General features: G+C 37.1%; 1 protein-coding gene across 2 annotated transcripts in view; it reads left to right on the plus strand.

Annotated features, from left to right (window-relative positions):
* Positions 1 to 23,569, plus strand: part of anxa4 (annexin A4) — a 30,695-nt gene that overhangs the window by 2,421 nt on the left and 4,705 nt on the right. The window contains exons 1-10 of one of the 2 annotated variants that reach the window (XM_039768506.1): positions 2,961 to 2,970; positions 6,534 to 6,577; positions 9,040 to 9,127; positions 12,650 to 12,744; positions 16,108 to 16,221; positions 18,287 to 18,377; positions 19,617 to 19,696; positions 19,801 to 19,857; positions 19,936 to 20,029; positions 21,375 to 21,470. In XM_039768506.1, the coding sequence (XP_039624440.1) occupies positions 9,115 to 9,127; positions 12,650 to 12,744; positions 16,108 to 16,221; positions 18,287 to 18,377; positions 19,617 to 19,696; positions 19,801 to 19,857; positions 19,936 to 20,029; positions 21,375 to 21,470 (640 nt within the window). In that variant the 5' untranslated portion in view covers positions 2,961 to 2,970; positions 6,534 to 6,577; positions 9,040 to 9,114. Of the gene's footprint in view, positions 1 to 2,960; positions 2,971 to 6,533; positions 6,578 to 9,039; positions 9,128 to 12,649; positions 12,745 to 16,107; positions 16,222 to 18,286; positions 18,378 to 19,616; positions 19,697 to 19,800; positions 19,858 to 19,935; positions 20,030 to 21,374; positions 21,471 to 23,569 lie in introns of those variants that run through there. The other variant, XM_039768505.1, reaches the window with a different exon arrangement.

The following is a 23,569-nucleotide window of genomic DNA, read 5'->3' on the forward strand; positions in this document are numbered from 1 at the left end:
GAGGAATTTGGGACTAACACTGTCAGTAAAAGTTAATAATATTATCTAAATCAGCATGCTAATATTTTATTTACAATGTTATGGCAGCCTACACATTTAACAGCACTGGGAATAACACTAACCGACGACATGTTATCACTCTCCAGCACCACGATCAGCAGCTATTACTAGAAAAGTGAACCTTGCCTTAAAAACGTAGGATTCATCCTTTCCCAAATGGCAAGTTAATAAAAATACTGACTATTTATTATATACAGTTTTAACATCATTATATTTTTTTTATATCTCCATAAGGATATATGATTCAAAGCTAGCACAAGTGATTTGAAAAAAATCATAAAAGCTGACCAGGTACTAGCCCACAAACACATCCATAAAGACCAAAATAAAGCTATATAATGATTTGCCAACCTAAAGAGACAAGAAAATTCTTTTATTAATTATAGCAACTTGGGGCAATGATGCTGTAACAATAGATCACAGGTGAGGTTGTGCTCTTATTTGAATAAGTGACCTCACTTGGAAAAAAATCCATATATTGCACTAATATTAGCAGCTCTTGCATAGTCATTTGAACAGTACACAGAGTAAAGAGGAATTCTTACTTGCATGTCCAACCAACATGAAACACATCGTCCATCTCCGGCCCTTAATAGTTATAAAATAGAAAATAAAACGGCAACATTTTTGTGTGCGTCTCAATTTAGTGGCGTGTTCATTTTCTTCAAATATTTAAAAATAATGGAACAATGTATATTTTTATTACTGTATTAGAGACTGCAATGCGATATTGCACATCATTGTGTCATAATATAGACAGTATTGTATAATTAAGGATTTTTTTACAACTAGATTAAATTGACAGAAAAGTTAAAGTTGATGTACAATGTTTGCTTAGAGAGTGGATTCAGTTCACACTTTAAGATACAGTTCATTATACAATAATCTTTAAATATACAATGGTTTAATAAAACCGGTATCTCCATAATATATTTAACTTTTACATATTACAGAAAAAACACTGTCTAGCCAGAGTTTGTTGAAGCACGTAGTGGTAGCTGGCAGCTACTGTTAAATCCACTGATGCACCCAGTCAGTCTGAGGGATACAACCATTCAGCATGTCCTGTGAATTCTGCCTGATTATGATGTTAAAGCTTAGATGTTATTGGAAAATTCTTGCTTTGAATAAATGAACATACTGTTCAGTGCAGATTCCAAGTGTCCTCACTGAGAGGATATGCAGTGCAAGTGTATGGTGAAGTGGCCCTGAAGAAACTACTGTAGAAATAAGTCCTAATTTAAATATAAATGGCTAATAACTCCTTAGGGCACTTATCCTTTTTCTCTTCAGTCCAAGGACCTATACATAGATTGAATGGGTCTTTTGAGTATGTGAGTGTGGCCAGTGATGGACTGGTGTGCATGGCTATGCAAATACTTTCAAGTCACCTTGACTGACATGGTGGGCAGTGAGAGGCATTTGAAAGTTTTTGGTTGCTTTTAGCATCTATTTTCTGTTTTGTGTAACCTGGAACATTTTATATTTTTGATGGCATTGAGTCATTTTACTTCTGTAATGCTCTGTAAGGTTTATGACCATGTATGTAAGTTGGTAGTCACACAACGTATTTACCCCTTGGTGAGCAACCTGCAAAATTTTGCAAATACGTCATTGCGTATAAATCATCAATGTTGTCTTTTTATAAACACTCCAGTGTGAAATGCTGTTCCTATCTGTTTTGGGCGTAACATTTCCTACATTTTCATGAATCGGTCTAAATACCCTCTATGCTATTTTATATTTTCTTTTTCTATTCACTAGAAAATTCAGCACCCTTCTTCTGGTAGTTAATGGTTTGCTTTCACACACTATAACTTTCAGGTGCCTGGTGCTGATAATTGTAGCAAGAGAAATGGCAAAAAATATTTGCACAAATAACCCAACAATCACTCCCCCGTATTGCTCTAACTGCACAACAATTTTAGCTTTCTTGTGCATGGTTTCAAACCCTGATATTGCATATTTAATTAACAAATGATTGTATTACAATATACAGCGTTTGTCTGCTGAAGGACTTTGCGAGATTTTTTTCCACTGATTCTACCGACTTAATGCAAGTACTGGTGACCTAAAGCACTACTCATTGGTTCTGTTGGTTTTTGTTAACAGTAAGAGCTGTTACATGTGAGGTTTTTTTTTTTATTTTGGCTCAATTTTAATTTTCCTTATGAACAAATATTTCTAGACATAGTGGCCGGGCAGGCTTGGTGTAGGTATGACTGAATTTAATAAAAAAAAAAAAAAAAATATATATATATATTTTATATATTATTAATTAGAATTTATCGATCATGTAAAGCAATGGAACTAAAGATAGTCCAGCTAATGAACATTTAATTGTTGTTTTAAATTTTTAAAAAAAGTTTTTATTTTTGCATCACTCTGCAACAAAACAGACATTTTCAGGGACAACTTATGGGTTTAATTAGCTATGTCCGTTTGGTTGTGTCTTGAGTTTTGCTGATATTTTCCATTTAATAAATTCATTTAAAAAGTAGCTTCATGAATGTAAAAAAGTGTAAACAGTAGGTTGTAGTTTCAGTTTAGTGAAAAATTAAATCCGAATATTTCCAGTCAAATGCGGATTATATCCATCAGTTTTATGAACCTCAGCGTCCATTTTCGTTAACTTCCTATTCCCACTGTGGGGTTATTGGGAGAGGTACCTATCTGAACTCTCCATAACTGCCTAAGGTGTAATTTATACATTGGTCCTAGGTTATATATGTGACAGTTACCTGCAATGAAGTTGTATACGTACCCCAACGTTGGGTCAATTAAGTGATAAGTGTTTGCATAACACTAAATCTCTGAAACTGCTATGGAATTACTAGTTAAATTGGTGTTCCAGAAGGACAAGATTGTTTCACTTGCAAGAAGACATGATTTTGAGTACAACACAAACAGGTTCCATTGCGTAATAACTAAAGTTTGTTTGATTTTCGTCTCCTCTACTGGATTAGCATATATAATCATGTTTCATTTTTTTCTCCCTTTCGTCAAACTCTCTAACAAATAAAAGGTAATACTAATAATGTGGATTATGCTTGTTCTGTTTCTGAAGATTTCCTGCCCTATAATGGGAATGGATGGTTAATTCATAAATACCTTAACATATGTTTTTTTAAGTTATTAATAATTATTTTTGTGGTCTGATTTCCCCAATTTTAAACGCTCCTAGGAAGTCTGAGCCATTTGTGTCAGCACTAGTTGCAAGGCTGTAGTCAAACTTGGACTGAATGGATAATGGGGCTTACTAACACCAATTTATTGTTTCCCATTAAACTAACAAGTATATGTTAGTAATACTGGAAGATACTGCTATATCTGAAGAAAGTCCTTTTGGTCTTTTGGTTAGAGTAGAGCCGCTGCTCCTCTGCATCGAGAGGAGTCGGATGAGGTGGCTCGGGCATCTGATCAAGATGCCTCCCTGGTGAGGTTTTCCGGCCACGTCCAACCGGGAGGAGGCCCCGGGGAAGACCCAGGACAAGCTGGAGGGACTAGGTCTCCTGGCTGGCCTGGGAACGCCTTGGGATTCTCCTGGAAGAACTAGAAGTAGTGGCCGGGGAGAGGGAAGTCTGGGCTTCTCTGCTGAAGCTGCTACCCACGCGACCCAACCTCGGATAAGTGGAAGACGATGGATGGATGGAACTTGTACATGAAAAATAATTCCTGAAAGATGATATATCTAAATTATACAGCTATAGCACAGCATTTGTAAAAAATCAGTGGTAGAGTGTACTACAGTATGTCAGTGAGTGCATTTACAAGTACACACAAAAACTGGGATAAGATGAATAACTCAGTTAAGGTAGAAACCTGGTTTCTTAAAAAAAAAAAAAAAAAAACATTTATGTGCAAAGGTGCACTTCTGAAGTTCACCTTTGGTTAAAAAAAAACTTGACATCATTGAACTGCGCAAAAAAAAGTGATTGGCCATTGTGACTATGAAAACAAGCATAAAGCATGTGGTAATTTTCTTGTGTTTTAAAAATACATTTAGTCCTTCATGTGGTGTAAAATGAGTAAAGTCCATCCCCTTTTTTACAACCCCAAACTAAGGCATTGTTGCTTTGCGGTATGAACACTTACAACCGCGTCACCTGATCACACTGTTCTAACAAATCTATATCAAGTAGGTGGATTATACTGTAACTAAACTGACACTTTATTAATATATTTCTGTTACCAGATTGCACGCAGCACAGTCTTCTGCTTGACAGTGTAATTAAGCCCTGTAGAAGCCTGTGATACCAGTGCGTATGCTGCTTGCCTTACCACCATTGCTACTGCGATGGTAATAATAATGCAGGTATTTTTACTTCAGGAAAATGCATGTACTGCTTTGGGTTTCCTCATATTAAAAAAAAAAAATAAAAAAATAAAATAAAATCGGACTGTGCAATGCAAATTACTTTTAATGGGCTCCAACACTGCTCCAAAGATTGTGCCTCTGAGCTTAACCCTGAACATTCAGCTCATCAACATAAATTTAGCGATTTCTGAGATAATGAGACAGATTGTTTCTTCTACTGGTTGAAATAATGCGTTTGCCTGAGCATTTGCCTCTGGAAATTTTATCATGTGGATACTTAAACCTGTGACCACTGAAAGCTTATGAGAAGCTAACTGAGTGCAGTGGACATAAACAGACTACAAAACCATAAACGGTAATTCTGTTAACGGTTGACGTGGCTAGATAACCGAGTTACTTACAGGGAAATCTACGTGTGTTTTCAGAGACCAATCTCCTGGCTTTCTAACCCTAATAAGGACTTGTATGTCATTTTAGAAACCAGGTTTCTGTTTCTATTACAGTTCTATTACAGTGCATTTAGACACACTGAATGATAATTTAGTTTTTTGCCTCAGTTTATAATATACATAAATGCTGGCTACATTTCAGAAAACAAATTAGCAAACTCCGTTTTGTAATTTTTGGATAGAAGCCAAAAGAAACATATATATTTTTTTTAAATTTTTAAAGTAGTAGTCCAATTTAAAAGAAAATGTTGATTGGGACAAAAACCAAGGCTGAACTTGACACCACTGATATAAAGTACAAGTAGTCCCCAGGTTACGGACATCCGACCTATGACTTGCGAACGGGGCTACAGCTGCGACGCATGCGCCTCAGTAACTGCCGCTCCGTCATCTTCGGCCTGGGGACGCTGCAAGCAGAGGCTGGAGGTGGGGACAGTGTAGTGTCCCTCGGGTGGCTCCCAGCGGCAAGCGTGACCCGTGGTCAATAGTCACTGGGGCTGCAGCTATCGCTTGTGTGCAGGACAATGGTTCGCTGCCCGCCCACTACGCTGCCGCAGCTACTGCTCCTGACTGGACGCAGGCCGAACGGAGCGGAGGGGGGCGTTTTACTGCCCGCCCACCACACATGGCTGCCCTGTTCGTTCTCGGTAGGCAGCTGGTAATGCTGCAAGCGGTGACCCGGTTGTGGCTGAGCGGAGGCCAATGAGGGTGAACAGGGTGGCGGGGGGTAGCATTGTAGTGTTCCTTGGATGGCTGCCTGTTGAATTGGGGTTGGGCGATTCACTACCCGCCTTTGGCCTCACCGTGTTTGTTCTCGGAGGGCGGACGCTGCAGGCAGCATACTGTAGTGGAAGTGACTGTGTGGTGGGCAAGTGATGAATCCCCTCTCGCCACCCCCAGTCATTCTCAATAGCAAGCCTGCTTGTACTGTTACGCACACAGCAGGAAGTTGTTTCTTGTCAGTACATCAGCCTTCCTGCTGTGATAGCATGTATAGCGCTGCGCAGAAGAGCTCATCTTAACCTTTTGTCTTCACCCTTCAAGAATGTCTCTGAAACACAAATCTGATGCAAGAGCTGATGATACAGTAAAGAAGAGAAAAAAACATCACCATGGAAAATAAAGTAGAAGTAATGAAAAGGTTGGAGAAAGGTGAAATAATATCATTCATTGGCAGAGCACTTGGTTAGTCGCTCAACAATAGCATTTATTTAAAATAATGTACCTGATCTGACTTGCATACAAATTCAGCTTAAGTACAGACATACAGTCCCTATCTTGTACGTAACCCGGGGAGTGCCTGTAAACAGACAGAAATTTCAGCAAGCTTTAAAGTGTAAATAAAGGGTTAAATTGGAAGAGAGCAAATACAGCTCATGTTTTTGTTTTTTTTCCTGAAATTAGTTTTTTTCTACTGTTTAGGTACACCACTAAATATTAAGTATGTACAAGGGTAACTAAAGAACATTAATGTTGCTGGATGAGTTGACCTCTCTTGTATTTGAAATTTCCATTCAGAGGGGTTCAGTGGGAACTGCTCTTGTAATATGTAACGTTTCTTTTCACTTCCTTTTCTGACATTTGGTGAGCATTCAGTCTCTACTCAAGGCTCTCTGCTTGTGGATTGCTAAACTATTTTGTGCTTACAAAAAAAAAAATGGTGTCTTGTTGCCTATTAGTAAAATTTTCCTTTTGTCTCTATCCAGGCATTCCAGCATTCCGAGAAATTCCCTTTGTAACCATGGCAGCGGTAAGTGATGACATGGCTTTTCTTTCCATTGATGTGAAATGGTTATGTATTTAGTGGGGAACGTGCTTTGTAAACACTTTCTACATGTACAGCTTTCATTGTGGCTAGTCTGTGTCTTTAGAGTCTTCGCCATTCATGGGCTTGCCTGAGGGGTAGAGGACTGTGTCAACTATTTTTAAAATTGAATAATGCTGTTCATTATACCATTAAATATTTCACATTAAAAAATTGTTTTGGAGAAGAAAGGTTGAATTTTTGTCTGTCTTTTGGTTAGTTCTGAAATGAAAACATTTTGACGCACAACCCTGGAATAAATATTCTTTTGTGCCCCAATCGGTCAGCTATGATTGTACCAGTTTTAGATGTCATGTGCCATAGCACTGCAAAAGTTAGACGGTTTTGCACAAGGTGTCCCCCTTTCTGCAAATCTTTAATCTCCTGCGCCTAAACAGTCTCTCAAAACAAGTATTATATTTTTTTATTCCAAAAAATACACACATTTGTAACTATGTATGTATAATTATGTACTCCACCAAACTTTTACTTTCAAAATTATTTTTCATTCCAGTCCTTTAAACAATTTCTGTTTAGCACTAGACTCGGACAAAGTTTACATTTTGTAAAATAGATTGGAGTTTTTGAGCTGGAATTCACACATCTTCTCCTGCCTTCAGTTGCAGTTGCCCCACAAGTTTAGTGTTTTTTAATTAATTAATTAATTAATTAATGGTTAGTAATTAATTTTTTTGTTGGTCGTTTATTCCAGACATGAAATGTGAGAAAAAAGCAAGTACATTAATATATTTTCATGCCAGCTTTTTTCAGTGCTGGGTTGTGAGGGTGGGACGATGCCTTTCCTGGCAGGCAACTCTTAGTGCAGGGTAGGAAACTGCCCTGGACAGGGCCTCTGAGACACACACACACACACACACACACACCTTACGTACACCTAAACCCATGTTTCTCGCCAATTTTGGGTTGCAGGTAGCCCTTACTAAATCATGAGCACATCAGATTTATACAATTTTCCATAATTTACTTTTTTTTTTTTTTTTTTTTAAATCCCATTCCTAATTGCACTTGCTTCAACCCTTGGCTACTTTCTGAATTTATTCCCCATTTGTAATTGCAATCAATCATTCTGTGAGGGGGTGGGAGTGTGCTTGTCCTTTGTGGGTGAAGCATGCATGATTAGAAATGAGATAAAATATATTGCATGGTGCTGTTGATGCCTTTGACATGTGTGTGTTTTGTACAAGTTGGTAGCTGAAAATGCTTTTTTTTTTTTTTCTTGTGTGCTAGAGAAGTGTCATTCAATCTTAACATTTAAGCTTGAAGGGTGCAGATACAGTGCAACAGTACTGGCTGATACACAAATACATGTTGCCTGTACTCTAAGTTGAAACTGAAAGGCGACTGCTCAATAACGTAGGGAGAATGTGCAGCAGACAGCATCAAGTTATGGTAATTCAACCCATTACACTTAAACTGTAAAACTGCAAGCCACACTGCTTCAAAATTATATTGTAAGCAGTACTTGCAAATCAAAAGTAGCATCTAGTCCTTCAACAAATGTGTCATTCTCAATACAGTCAAAACTGTGGTTAGAATTTGACTCAAGATACTCCTATTCCATATAACTAGCATTCTATAACTTTTCTAGAACTTGTGTGTATATATAATATGAGACAGAGAAAGTGTGTGGCACAAAAGACAGTCAGGAGAGGGTGTAGTAAGTAGATCTTGGAGAAACAGCACTCAAGCTTTATTCAGTGTTTGAGCCTTTATTCAAACACTCGGCAAAGCATGCAACTCCCTAGTTGTCTCTTTTTAAAGTTTAAAACAACCCATAGATGTTTTTCTGGAGAGTATTTCATTGTGTATAGAGAGAGTGTAAGGTGCAGCATGGGCTGGGCCAGGGTCACACACATTCTGCACAGGATAGAGTGGAAACTGAACAACAGGTGAGTAAATTGGCTTTAAAGGCTGTAGCAATGTGTGATAAGTGCTCTACGCAGTACGTTGGCAGCTGATCTGGCATTTGACAGTCCCAAATTTGTATCTCTTTCACAACAGAATGTTGTACAAAAGAGTGTTTTTCCCCCGAGACTGAAACTGAGCAGGGGACAAGGAGCAGCACACATAGTCACAAAATATATAACACACATACATGGTGTATAAAAGACAGACGGACATTGTTCTATTAACTTTTTATCTATCTAAAATTAAACACGTTAGTAACTGTCATCTCCCGATTGTCAAGAACTTCAGTTCATGCCAGATGTGCCACATATCACAACTGTATGTGCATGTATACAAGGTTTCTCCCCCTCCTACATAAAACATAATAGCCGTACAGCATTGTCCGTGTCTTAATAATGAATTTCTGGTCACTTTTTTGATCATGTATTTGTTGGTTTGCAGTGCTCTGTCATATAATGGTTCTTTTTGTCTTTCTCCAGATTGGATCACGTGGAACAGTAACACAGTACCCAAAATTTAATGCAGATGAAGATGCTTAAAAGCTGCGGGCAGCCATGAAGGGTGCAGGTAAGGTGGAGGTACAAGTACCAAATCACATTATTTAGGTTATATAAGATTTCTTTTAATGGTGGTCAAATCATGTAAAGGTGATATTGTAAATTATTTGGCAGATAGCTCCAGATGTGTGTGTGTGTGTATGTGTGTATTTATTTATTTATTTATTTCTTTATTTCACCTCATACACCCGATTTCTTTTTACACGTCCGCTTAACCGTCTTCTGTAGTGCTGAAACTTGATTGCTTAAGTTGTGGTCTGTGCTTCAGCTACTTCCTCCAGCTATAGTCCTTTATCAGAATTGCATATATGTCTGAAACACTGTATTTGTCAAGGAGGATTATGTATTAAGATTCGAGGTGAATGCTGCAGTAAATGTTACCATTGCTTTGCTGAAATACATTCTTAGTTGTGCAGTGTGAAATAGCTGATAGTGTGGTGGTTGACTGGTGAGGACTGATAAAGTAAAAAGATATATTGTGCAATTTTTAGATTGTAACGACAATGTTATTGGATGAGTGGATGAAAATAGGCAGTGAGCAATTCCCCATGTTCAAGTTGGCATCAGTGAGTGAAGCGATCTCTGCAGCACCCATACTAGAAACTGTTGCTAGTTGTTTCATGTTACTAGATCTCTCATAAGCATATGTCGAAAATGTTGATGTCCTCATTGTTTTTGAATAGCAATGATCATAATACAAACTTAATATAAACAGGGTTATGTTTTGGACTTTAGTGCTTGTAAGCTTTCAGAAGAAATTCTTTTCAATCTGTCAATTTTTATAAAAATAAAAAGTGCATATCTTTACTATTACACTTCCATTGCAACCTGCCTGACATGCTTTCTGATCAAATCAATGCTCCTGGACTAGCTGGAGTCCCAGTCTTCTTTTAAATGGAATGTGAGACCTTTAGAAATTAAGTAATGGGGGAAACAATTGATAGCAGAAGCTCTGCATTGGTTCTTATATACATTCTTAATTACATATGATACTGGAGAATCCCTAACTATACCTTAGATTCTTGTTACCCTGGCAAATTATACCTAGTGATTTTGTACGGCTATGGTATCCAGTGACTCGGTCTTTTACAATTTGGGGGAAAAAAACAAAACTGTAGCGTTAAACACTGCAAAGTGAACATTGATCTCTGGTCACCCTGTTTTTCTCCTGGGCAACTGTATGTGGCGTGCTGAAGTGCCAGGAACATCAGGAATCTGTTTATCTGTACCTGTGTCAAAATAAAATAGTTTGCCAGGAAACATTACATTGAATGGCTCCATACAAGTTGGTAAGTGGTGTTTTAAAATTAATTGTTTAATATACTTTTTCAGAGCTTTCCTAAATGCACATGAAAGATGACAATACCGCAGACCAAAGCTATTAGTTTTATTTCTTTTTATTTTCTTTTCTTAGTTACCTTTCTATCTACCTGGCCTGTATTAGCTGGATTTCCCTTTCTTAAAATATTTAAAACTAGAGGTAGTTTCTATTGCTTTTAAAGAAGAAAAGAAAATTGAAACTTTCAAGTATTGGAATTAATTAATATTTAAAAAAAAAAAAAGTTAAAGTATTAGGCTTTAAAATTTTGTATATATGGACTTCAGCTTTTTCAGCCCTAACTTCAGACACTTGATTGATTGACTTTAAGCATAATACACAGGAAAAAAGAGTGGAGGATAATCCAGATTTTAAACCAATTTAATCAACTATAGAGAAAAATATCCAACAATGTTTTGAAATATGCTTACAATGCTGGGTAATGGCCAATTTATAATGTAAAATTTTGCAGGCTGGAAATATTGGTGTTTGTAGAAAAAAGAAGAGTGCAATTGTTATATGTGAAAAGGATATTATAAGCATATCAATATGTCTTCCCAAGCCTCTTCTATCCCTTATCTTGCTTGCTTTTACATCATTTAGGTGTATGCCCAATGAAGGTACAAGAGCGCTCTCTCTCTCTATCCATCTATCTATAATATATTTTTTAAAGCTACTTTTTGCATTTAGCTAAATGTGACTCCATTCTGAGTTTTGTGCTTTTTGTTTGTTCGAACATCATTTTTCAAGAATCCAATAGGAGTGTCTACGGATATCTCTGCTAAATGTGTCTTAGATGTATAAAAAGAATTAAAAAAAAGTTTTCAGAGAGAGATCTAATTGGCCAACATGAATATCAACATTATTCTTGCTGCAATACTGAATATTGTTTTCAGTGCAGGATCTATTTTATATTCATTATAGCAAGGAAGAGAAATGAAAAATCAAATCACTGGCATGTGTATATGTAGATAACCACATGAACAGGAGGAGTCCGGATAGGTGGGTACAAACACCAGGTTGATGATTTCAGAATGTGGTGGCAGTGGGTGGGGTGTTTGGTTATTTATGTGGATATCTTTCTGCGTCATCCTCTGAGAAACATGCCTGCTTGAGGTGCTCCATTTCCTTCTGAAAATGTCATAATTGGGTTGTATTGACTAGTTGTAGTCCAGGTTGCAGAACATGTGGTTAATGTACCTTTATGCATTTTAATTTTCAAAAGAGCTTCTAAAATGGTTCATGAAAGAATATCTTCATTCATATATCTTCCAACAATACACAGACATGTTTACTCTTCTACGTTGCACATTTTGTAGTGAAACATCTCTTTACAAATGCTCAAGTAATGCAGCATAGAATGTCTCAATGTCAAAGCTGATTAGGGCCTGATGAGCACTTTTAATATGTTTACAAGTAGTGCTGTTAAACATTTCAATGAATGTACTGATGTATTTATTTATCCATCCATTATCCAACCACAGGGTCATGGGGGGGGGGCTCTGCTGGAGCCAATCCCAACGAACACAGGGCGCAAGGTAGGAAACAACCCCGGGCAGGGCGCCAGACCACCACAGGGCACGTACACAGCCAGTGTACCTAACCTGCATGTCTTTAGACTGCATGAGGAAACTGGAGTACTCGGAGGAAACCCACACAGACATGGGGAGAACATGCAAACTCCACGCAGGGAGGACCTGGGAAGCGAACCCGGGTCTCCTGTGAGGCAGCAGTTTTACCCACTGTGCCACCGTGCCGCCCCTGATGTATTTAGATTGGAATAAAAAATTAAATATTCCAGAAAATTCATGTATATCCCCTTGGCAGTTTTGGTTTCCTGCCATAGTTTAAAGTCATAGTATCAAGCCAGTTAGTCCTCTTCCTTTTCATCTTTTCCCACTTTTTTGTAGGCTCGATGTGCTTGATCAGCCTTTTCCTTGGATGTTTAAGTGGAAATGGGAATGTTTAATGACTTCTAGGATATATTTTTAATGTAGTTAGTGTTCTTTTTTTGGGCCCCTCTCCATTACATATTGAGTAATGTTCATATGATAAGTCTAATTTTTAGTACATAACTGAAATTTGTCTGTATAGTGTTTCTTTTTTTTTTGTTAAATGTTGGACCATGAGCTGTCATATTAAAAGCTACAAAATATAAAGCATGCAACAAATGTAATACTCTGCACTTTTTTTTTTTTTTTTTTTAAATCACAGGTACTGATGAAGCTGCCATAATTGAGATTATTGCACACAGGACCATTGCCCAGCGCCAGCTCATCAAACAGGCTTTTAAAGCATCCTTTGGAAAGGTAAAAAGCAAAGCAAAATTTATCTTGCTTTACATTTGATTTGATTGTATGGAATGTTCTGTGCTAATCAAAATAAAAAATGGATGGTAAAAAAGAGAAAATGTTCTACAGTATATGCTAGCAGAGACACCCGAGTTTAGTGAGCTGTCTGATTTGTATTGGTCACAAACATGACATTTTAAATAGTATTTAACATCTTGAGTGTTGAATACATTTACTTTGATCTGCTCATTGTTTTTAAAACAGTAATTTTTATGATGAATATTTGTGGGTACCAATGACACTAAATGAGCTTTTTCTGTAAATTTTAACCTGTGTGTGCTGATGGTAACGGGACAATTTTAAATTAACCAATCTGTTCTCTCCCATTTCTGCTGTTTCAGTATTCCTAGTATTTCACTATTTGCATCTGTCTGCAATCTCCTCTTTTTGGTCTTGCCTCTATCTCACTGATCCTCATTTGATAGATCTTTCTGTTCCCATGTGTTTATCCTCCAAGACCTCTCTGCTTTTCCTTAGTTTTATAGCACAGGCTTTTCTTCTTGGTCACCATTGCTGCCAAGTTAGCGTTGACATGCTGGAAATCTCCAGATTCTCTTATTTATTTTCATGTTGATATTGTAACCTAATGATTTGCAATACAGACAGTTCAGGCATTACAAAGTAGCTGTCTGCTGTTAATTTGTTGGGAAATGAATGGCTGCGAGTTGGTTTAATGTTGGGACCACTTCACTCTCAGGGTTGGGATAGGATAGAGGAGGGGTGACATTTCATTGTAATTTTTCTCTTTTTTTTTTTTTTTTTTTTGATCTGTTTGATTTAATACAATTAAATTACAAGAGACCTTCTTCCTCAGGTTTTCTTTGACAATGACTTTAGACCGTGAGAGCTCAAACGGCCTGAACACGCCTTTTTGATAAATTCAAACAAAAATAATGGATAGACATTTCTGTGTAACATAATGTGGGAAAAATGGATCAGTGAGGTTTAGTACATAGAGTAATAAAATACAGAAAGGAACATTGTTGTGTATTTCTACTCTCACAAAAAGCGCATGAACTGAACTTCCCTACAACACGGATGTCTTATTGGAACCTCCATAGTTCCTGTCATCTTTAATATCAGCTGTTTTCTTTAATGTCTAGGCAAGAAGCTAAGTTAAATTAGGCATTTTGTTTCCATATATACACCACTCCGTGTGCTTAGAAATGTTTTTTATAACTACATTGCAAATTAATTTCACGATACAATACATAGGCTATATATAGTCTATTATGTGTAATCCTTTTGTTAAAGTTTGTGCAGAAACAGCTACTGAAAATGGGTTAATTCAGAAACTTGAGTGGTCCACAGGACTGGGTCTGAAATTTCTATTGCTGATTAAAGTGCTGTGTAGTTATGTCCGTATTGAAGACTGGATTTATTTTGTGCAGGGAGGCAGTCGGTAAGCACTTAGAAATAACAAAGACACAATGTAAAACTGTGTTCTAAGATTTAAAAACGTTTTGTGCACTTGTAATTTTAAGCCCATATACTGAAAGTTGTAGCCAGATTCGGCTGCCTCCTCTTAAAGGATGTGCTATATGCTGCTTGTGTGATGAATTGCAAAATTCTCCACTTGTTTAAAAGTATCTACCAGTCAACTGTTCCTGTGTCCATTTCTGAATTTCTAGGAGCCTTTTGGTTTGAGCTCTAGCTCAAAAGAAATCCAGACAGGAATTTAATCTCACAGCTAACAGTCTGTTAGTTCTGCTGGTGACACATCTTTAGGTTAATAATTATGTTTGTCTGTTAGTTTTATTGATCAGTACCCGGTAGAGGCAAACTCCACCTGTTAGTTACATTTTTATGACTTACTTTTTCATGATAAGATTTACAATAAAGGAAGCTACTCTGTTTACCCTCGTCCTTGATACCAGGCTGAGCAAGAGTGCTTAAGTGTATATTTGTTCATAGTGAGGATGCAACCTTATGAATCCCCTTTGTGGTCTGCATGATAGTGTACCTTTATTACCTTTCACTGTGTCCATAGCCTGGTAAACATGAGGGTATCTTACAGATGGAAAGGCCAAAGCTGTAACTAGATTAAGACATAGTGCACATTTGTTAGTGTACTTTGCAGTAAAGTGCAGATCGTATTTTTCTGTAGCTGGTGTCAACATTGGCACAAATGTTAGCCCAGAAATGACAGATGAATAAATGGAACTCCACAGGACCTGCTTAAGAGTTGGTTTCTAGTGAGGCTAGACTACTAGCCCACTTGACCATATGCCACAACATCTGCAACACAACCCCTCCCTCCATACTTCATGCTGTCTTAATCCATAATTCTCTTGTGTAAATTTGTACCTTTCTTGCCTGGATTCTACTAATGAAATGGTACATTTCAGTGCCACAAAGCATCCCCCTACCTTGGAGATGGCACTTCTTTTAAATCTACTATTAGATAGAGGAATATCATTTCTCACTTTATAAATTGGTTTACTTGCCACTAAACCTGCCCCTGAAGTAAGAACTCCTCCTGTCCTGCTTACTGTCTACTCTCGCTATACTGCGGGTTTCCTGCATTCCAGTGGTTAAATGGATTTTTTTTTTTGTTTATTTTGCAATGGAATCATATTAAGGGTCACAGCCTGGGGACATGTAGATGGTAGTACACTGCACAATGTCTAGTCAGCAGAGATATCAGAATGGACAACTGCAGTTGTTGGTCTCTTTTGTTGGCATAAGTTGTAGACTGGTTGGATGGAGTTGCTAGGTATGTCCGACTACACAACAGTTAGTCACAAAAATGTGCAACATCTGCCTCTGGCTCTCGGAGACAACAACATCATTTATTTATATAGCACATTTTCATACAAACAGTAGCTCAAAGTGCTTTACATAATAAAGAATAGAAAAATAAAAGACACAATAAGAAAACAAAATAAGTCAACATTAATTAACATAGAATAATATAGTAAATTAAAACTGCAATTGATAAACCCTGAGAACAATGTGTAATGTGACAGGGCCTTTGAGGAATCGATATTCAGAAATGTCATGTGTGTACAATGCAGGCAAATTGAACTTGTATCTGATTTATACTACAGTGTGAGGCTGTATGGCACCAGTGCTAGCAAAGTAATAATTTAGAGTTGCGTTACCAGAGAAAAGTAACCATAGGAGGATGTTGCAGATAATGCTGGCAAATTGACAGAAAACCAAATTCACATATAGTATGCAGAGTATTGGTCCCCGATCCCTCTTCGGAATTGCTCAATAGAAGCATGAGGTATTGGCCCTAAAAACAGAAGGCTGTGGTTTGGTATTAAATCTGTTGTCATTTTTATTTTATATGGATAAAAGTAATTGTTTTTGCAGGAGTTGGCTGATGAAATGAAGTCTGAACTGACTGGGCATTTTGAAAAGGTGGTGCTAGGATTGTTGATGCCTGCCCCAGTGTATGATGCCCATGAACTTCACAATGCGATAAAGGTAAGCGGTTCTATCTAATCTCTCTAATGCCATTCAAGAATGCAGGAGTGTGTTGCTTTTGTATTTACTATGGTAAGGCACTACATAAACGGAATAGCTGAGTGAAAAGCTATAAAAATCAAAATTGACACTTAGACTAGTGCAGGGCTATGGCTTTTTTAAATTTAATTGATGATTTTTGATTTATTTGAATAATTCAACATGAATCATTTTCAACTATTCTTGGTTGGGATGGTTGGATGAGAAGGTTGTACATATTTGGCAGCCTGAAAATACAACTTTATCCTCCTTAAAAATGCATCACTTACATGCAGTTTTCCTTTTACCTTTTTCTATTTTATTCCTCACTGCTCTCACCTATAGCATAGCTACTACCACAGGTCCTGTAGAGAAGTGGTTTCCAACCTTTTTGACTTGTGGACCATTTTTAGTTTGAGAAGTTCCTTGGGGGGCCTTTATAGATTTTTGAGTGGCTGTGTTTCAATTCAGTTTGAGAAAGAGATGAGGGGTTTGGAGTTGCGTGCATCTACATTTACTAACATTAAATCGATCAAAACGCACAAGGGGTCAAGCTTCCAGATTGACTAACATTGAAGAACGGCACGGACCAGCAACACGCCTTGCCTGCTTTTCACAGACTGGCAGTTGGTAATGACTCTGCGAAAATGCATGCTTTCTCGCAGACAGGCAAAAGTTTCTACAGACTGGTGCCATGAGGACTGGCTGTTGGGGAAACACTGCTGTAGAAGAGTCCTTTCCTCTAAGTGCCCTATGACAGTCGTCCGACCTCTCTTTACTGGCAGCCTCTTTCTTCTTCTCTCCCACCATAACCTAGCCACTGTTGCAGGGCAGGAAGGCACAATGGACATCTCTGGCATGTTCTTCCTCCAGCCAGAGACGTGGCATGCTGTCTTCCTAATGTAATCATGCTGTCTAACTGAATACATACTAACTTTTATCTTTGCCCTGTGCTTTCATGCACTGCTTCCATTCTGCTAGGTGTTTGTTTTAAGTGCCGAAATAAATTGAATTTGCTGACACTTTCAATTGGTATTGTCTTTTTTCAGACTTTGCTTCTTACATTAGTTGGTTTGGATATGAAAGGTCAGATGTCAAACAAATTCCAGACAACTGACTTAACTTCACCTCATTCTAAGGGAAGCGGTGCTTGCCATATTCTTTGCATTAGTGTGGCTAAATGACATGTGGTAATTCTATTAAAAAATTGGGTATTAATATTACTTTAAAATATTAATTTGAATTAAAATGATTTAATTGACAAAATTGTCATGCCCTTCTACCACCTTTCAGGTATTTCATGTTATTTATACTGCTGTAGTGGATTTGTGGTTGACCAGAGCTGGGAAGCATTTTGATTAACTTTCGTGGTCTAAATTTTAATCTTTAGGGGAATCACACTCCTGTAGTGTTTATCAACTATTTTTTCACCTTTGTGTTATGGTTATTGTTCCAACATTAAAGTTAAACCACTAGTTTGTAATTGTTTGTTCAAAGTGTCCATATGCAATAAAATGATAATCCAGCATTATTTAAAGGTTGAGAAACTCCTATTTGGCCTATCCAGGAGGTTGGCTTTTTGGCTGAAAAAAGGGGCATGAGGGATGAAAATTTCCTTAAGTCAATATCTTTCAAACTGCTGCCAGGCATGTGATTTAAAAGGCAGCATGTTTAAATAAAAATATAATTACTCAATTGAAAAACAGACACAACATAGCTGATATCAAACACTGTAGATTGTACTTTTCAATACTCAGACCAGCTGGCCAAGAAACAGTTCTAACTTCAACAGGTTTACTGTATATCATTAAGGGCTGGGACATGCTAATTATTTGACCGATGTCCTTTAATACTAGGTCTATCAATTATTAGGGTTTTTGCATGACACATTACAAAGTTGTTGTGCGTTTTTTTTTTATAATTCAGATGGTAAGCTTAACGATTCCACTGTGATGTGTCTTGTGCCAAACAAATGCTGAATCGGAGTCTTTATATATTTAAAAAAAAAAGATCTAATGCAAATTGACTTTTTTTGCATGTAATGCAGGGCCTGGGTACTGATGAAGCCTGTCTGATTGAAGTCCTTGCCTCTAGAGAGAATCAACAGATCAGGGAAATTAAAGCTACTTACAAGAAGGGTAAGAAGAACTTTTGCCTGCCTTTTTGCTCTCCTGCTCTGTTTATTCTCACAAGAGTTTGTGTTTTTTTTTTTTTTTTTTTTTGTACCAGGCACAACTTCAGAATCTTGAGCAGTACTTGTAGAAACTGATTTTCCTGTGTTCATTGTTCAAACGAATCTTATTGCAGTACTGCCTCCTAGTAGGTCTTTATAAGAAAATCATTAATTCCTTCATTTCTTTTAATAAGCTACAATTAGTATTGGATACTGCGTTATTTATGATGACATGCTCAGTGTAAAAGCTTCCCTGAGCCACCATGATTTAGGCTATTGACACCAGTTTTCTGTCCAATGGCAGCACAAAGTACTGTAACTAGGTGATGGAGCTAAGCGACCAAAGTCTGTCATAGTAGGCAACTACTAGTCAAGGGGTATGTCAGACGACGACTTCAGCTGCTGATCTTGCCGCCAGACCACTTTGGTTTAAATGACAGAAAAATGCAGGGCTAATTTAACGATTGAGTGCTGAACTTTCAGTGCAGATGTTGTGACAACCAATAATGTGCTGCCTGATAGAAAAGGCACCAGGTGAAACATTAAAAAGTATAGCAAGTTCAGCTGCAGTTTGCCCTTTTATTTTATTTTTGTATTCTGTTGAGGTATGTAAAACACTAGACAGCAGACTAGCTTTTCTTCTGTTTGTAAGATCCAAAACACTTGGATTCTTATTTTATTCTATTTACCATAAAAATGGAGTAGCAAGGCTTGAAGTCTTGTTTGAATTTTTCTTTTTGTACTGTTGGCTTACTTTTGTACATTGAGGATAAAACATAAGCCATATATTTTCAAACTTGTATGATCCAGTTCTGAGTCATGGGGAAATCAAAGCCATTCCTGACTCCATTGAGTGCAGAAACCCAACTTAGACAGCAGTGTCAGCCCATCCCAGGGCTTACTCCCACACACACACACAGCCGCTTATAATCAATTTTATGTGTTTGTCTTAGGCAGATCCATTTACAGTATATTTGCAGAATTAAACTTTTTTTTTTTGCTTTTGAAAGCTGTTTTTATTTTCATACTGCTTTGTACCAAGTGATTGAAAAATAAAGATTAATGCTAAATAAATCTGTTCAGTATAGAACTAGGGTGGGTATTCACTGCCCAATCCTGGCAAACTAAATCTAGCTCCATAGAAATGGTGTGTTTTTGTTTTGTTTTGTTTTATTTTATTTTATTAACTCTTCCTCTATTCCAGAGTTTGGCAAGGACCTTGAGGATGATATCTGCTCGGACACCTCTGGGATGTTTCAAAGAGTTCTAGTCTCCCTTCTTACGGTAGGTAGGCTTTAGATGAAACTCGTATTACAGCTTATTTTTGCCAGTGTGAGTCTACATATGATTAGTGATTTTTATTTTTGTCTTATTTTATGCATTCTCAGGCAAATCGAGATGAAAGTGAACATGTGGATGCTGCAAAGGCCAAAGAGGATGCCAAGGTTAGACCAAACTCTGTGCAGTTTTATAATTCTGGTAGTTTTTGTATGTGGCAATAACTTTGCTGCCATGGCTTTTAGGCTATTTTTGATGCCGGTGAAGCACGCTGGGGCACAGATGAAGTGACTTTCCTGACGATTCTTTGCACCAGAAACAAAAGACAACTAGTAAAAGGTATAGTGGCATTTTAATATATTAAAATTATGCTTTACAGTGTTGCTGATGTCATCACTGCATGATAATGTTGGGCTTCAACAGTCTACCTGTACTGAGCTTCCTTGTTCTCGCTTGTGCTCTTACTGGCCAAACAAGAGCTGTAAATATAGATTGCTGAAGTATTACATTGTTTTAAAAAGTCCTATAGTATTTTTAAATATTTTTGTCACAATATTATCAATATACTGAGATTTTTTTTAATCAAATATAGGAATCTGTGTTAAAGTTTACAATATGCAGTTTGTGGGAATGTAGGAGCCATACATTTGTTTGGTACTGGCATAGCAGATATGCATGGCTTTTGCATTCCCACAGAAAGTGTACTGCACAGTTTTATATTGCAACTGAATATACCTGTACCAAATGCTCAGTCTACATTTAAGTTGGTTGTTCAGGTTCAGGTGTTTCACAGTGCTACAGTGAAAAAAGCGCTTAAATTGAAAAATGCAGTTTGCAAGTATTAACATATTTAAAATTAAATACTCTGACAAACAATAAACTAGCAGTGTCTGTCATACTCCAGCTTCCGGGAGCACTCGAAGGCTGATTTGTTCTGAATTTAGAATTCATAAACTGATTATATTCGAAGAGAAAGCGAAGCGGCAAGAATCCATAGATGAAATTGCTTGCCACATTTGACTGTAGTGTTTGCAAGCTCCTGTAAATGCCTGTTTGTTCCTGTCTTTATTAGCTAAAGTTCATCTCAATGTGAAGTGCAAGTCTAGCCACAGCAGCCAAAAACGCTTTGAGTTCAAAAGAAAGCTTATTTACTTAAAATTGAAAAAAGATGGCGAGTGAAAAGCATGAAACATCACAAGATTCTTTCTATGGTTAATTCATATTAAATCTGTTATCAGACTTTGAAAACAGATTAGTGTTCAACATTTTTTGCTTATGTGTGAAAATTAACAATTTATTGTGAAAATGCAGCAATATTGGTCAGTATGTCACCTTAACATTTTAAAAATTAAGTCTAACATTAACACACATCCTGTATCCCAGTTGTTGATTAAGTCCACGTTTCCTTGTATCAGGGCTATCTGACAAGGTTTTCGGCCATTCAGACCATGTACCATAACTTATTATCCCTAGTCTTACTTGGGAGGTTCCTAAGTACGTGTATTCGGTCAAAAGGTTTTCTTGCTAATTGCAATACATTGACATGTTGCCAATGAATTAGTATTGCAGTCTTGGAAATTTTTATGCTGACTTTACATAATGTTTTGTGAGTTTAAACCAACCTGCCCAAATTGTGTAAAGTTTTGTCACGGGCCATCATTATCTTGTCCTTTTGTCTTGTTAGTTTTTGAAGAGTACCAGAAGATTTCCAACCGGGACATTGAAGAGAGCATCAAAAGGGAGATGTCTGGCAATCTGGAAGATGTGTTCCTGGCAATTGGTAAACATTCATTTTTAGATTTTGTTTTCTTTTTTTGAATATTCCATATATTTCAAGGTGACTACTATTTGGTCAGTGAGGGTAATGGAACACAGAACTACAGTTAACTGGCAGCGTACATGAAGATTAATATGGGTACAAGAAAGTAGTGCAGGAAATACCTAAAGAGGCCACAAGTGACTTGAGAAATTAATTTTGAGTAGCTCTAGTGCAGCTGGGGCTAATGGCCCTGTTGGGAATTAACAACCACAGCCTTGCAAATACTCATTTGCAAGTGTCCCAGAGGACTTTGTTTAGCTTTGCATACAGTGGCTAAGGGGTGTGATATTTTCTTTTTCATTTTATATAGGCACTGCATAATCAAAAGCATTATAGAGGAAAAATGTGTAACTTTTCTTTACGTGTTAATTCATAGATGTTTTTAACTTCTTTTTTCTTTTGTTTTGAAACCCTCTAGAAAATCACTATAATGTAGGAATGGGACTTTATCTCCCATAACACAGATGCAACCTTTCCATTCTTTGTTTTTTTTTTTTTTTATGCACTTTGTCATTTATTAAATTACACTTCATCTTGTTTAGATGAGTTTCAAGTCCCTTCAGTATGTAATTTTATTCTTGTTCCTGCTGGATAAAGAGGCACTTCTTATACTTTTCTGTACAACATGCTGTCAGCAGCCGACAGGCTGTTATTTGGATACACAGAATTAAAAATGAGGCAGACCAATGTTGACCCGATTCAAACATTTTATACACTGAAGAATACAACTAAGGAATGTACAAGCTGAAAATAAAATGCAAACTTTCAAACCTGTTGCTATGCAATATAATGAAACATTTGAGTAAGTCTGTATTACTGAACAAATTCAAGTTTAAACTACCACTTGGTTTTTGTGGCCCTAACAAAAGAGGGAGTTTGAAATAAGTGCTCTTTTTAACATATTAAGAATTGTGTATGTGTGTGTGTGTGTCTCTTCCCCTTCACCAGTAAGGAAGCTTATGCACCATATATGCAGAAAATAATTGTGTGCATACTGCATTTCAACTTTCATTCGAATATGTATCATAGTATTGTGCATATTAGCATTGCATTAAAGTGCAATGATAGGTAAGGTCTAGTAAACCTGTAATTAGGCATTCCATCAAGTCTCCAATGTAAGTTAAATGTAAATACTGTATGTATGTAAAAGTATCAGTCATAGCCAAGTTGAACCTTGTCAAGAAAATGGATCATTGTCCTTACTAGTTAAATTATTGCACTACAAATCAAACTACTAGAGGAATTTTTTTTTTTTTTTTAAGGTTCCTGTCAAATTTCATTGCCATTTATCTTTTGCACACCTTTTTGGGGCTGGGGTGTTTGTAGGAAAGCTGCTATGGCAGACTCCAGTCTAGATTTCAGGGAGGCATGGGTAGCTGGAAATGGCTACAGTTTAGGTGCAGTTTTGCATTCAGAAGCTGCTTGTATCTAAGCTGTACTGGCTTTGATCTACCTGCATGGCTTGGCTATAGTTGTTTTTCCTTTAAGTGCAAGATCCCTAGAGAGTACATTCCCACACACTTCCAAATGGCTAAGTATTTCTTTCCCCATGACTCTGTATTTTCAAAACAAGTCCACACTGTTCCTAACTGCATTCCCATGTGTTGTCAGACTAGATGACTGCTAATTGTAGAGACTGAAAATGGTTCAATTTAGTATGGGAACCGGCAGACTAAGACTGTTTACTCGGCAAGTAGTTGCTTTTCTTAGCAGTAAGACTGTAAAAACAGAAATTGTAGCAGGTTTTTTTTTTTTTATACTTGCTGAAAATTATGTACATTTCTGGTCAATTGCAGAATTAGGGAAAACCCTTCTTAAAATAACCATTGCTAAAGATAGTTGCAAATGAGGATGAACTGTGTAAAGATTCCATTCCCCACCCAAGATGCATGTCCCAAAATAGAAAACTGTCCCCCTCCAGTCTTATTTTTACGATTAAGTATCATTTTCTTTGCTTGCAAATCCTACTACACTGTATTTCTATCTACTGCTGATTTGCTATTGAAGTTCAGTCTGGGTGTCAGAGCTGTGCTTGACCTTTCATCCTTCCACAATACTTT

This window comes from Polypterus senegalus, chromosome 11, assembly GCF_016835505.1.
Source record: "Polypterus senegalus isolate Bchr_013 chromosome 11, ASM1683550v1, whole genome shotgun sequence".
Classification (NCBI taxonomy): domain Eukaryota; kingdom Metazoa; phylum Chordata; class Cladistia; order Polypteriformes; family Polypteridae; genus Polypterus; species Polypterus senegalus.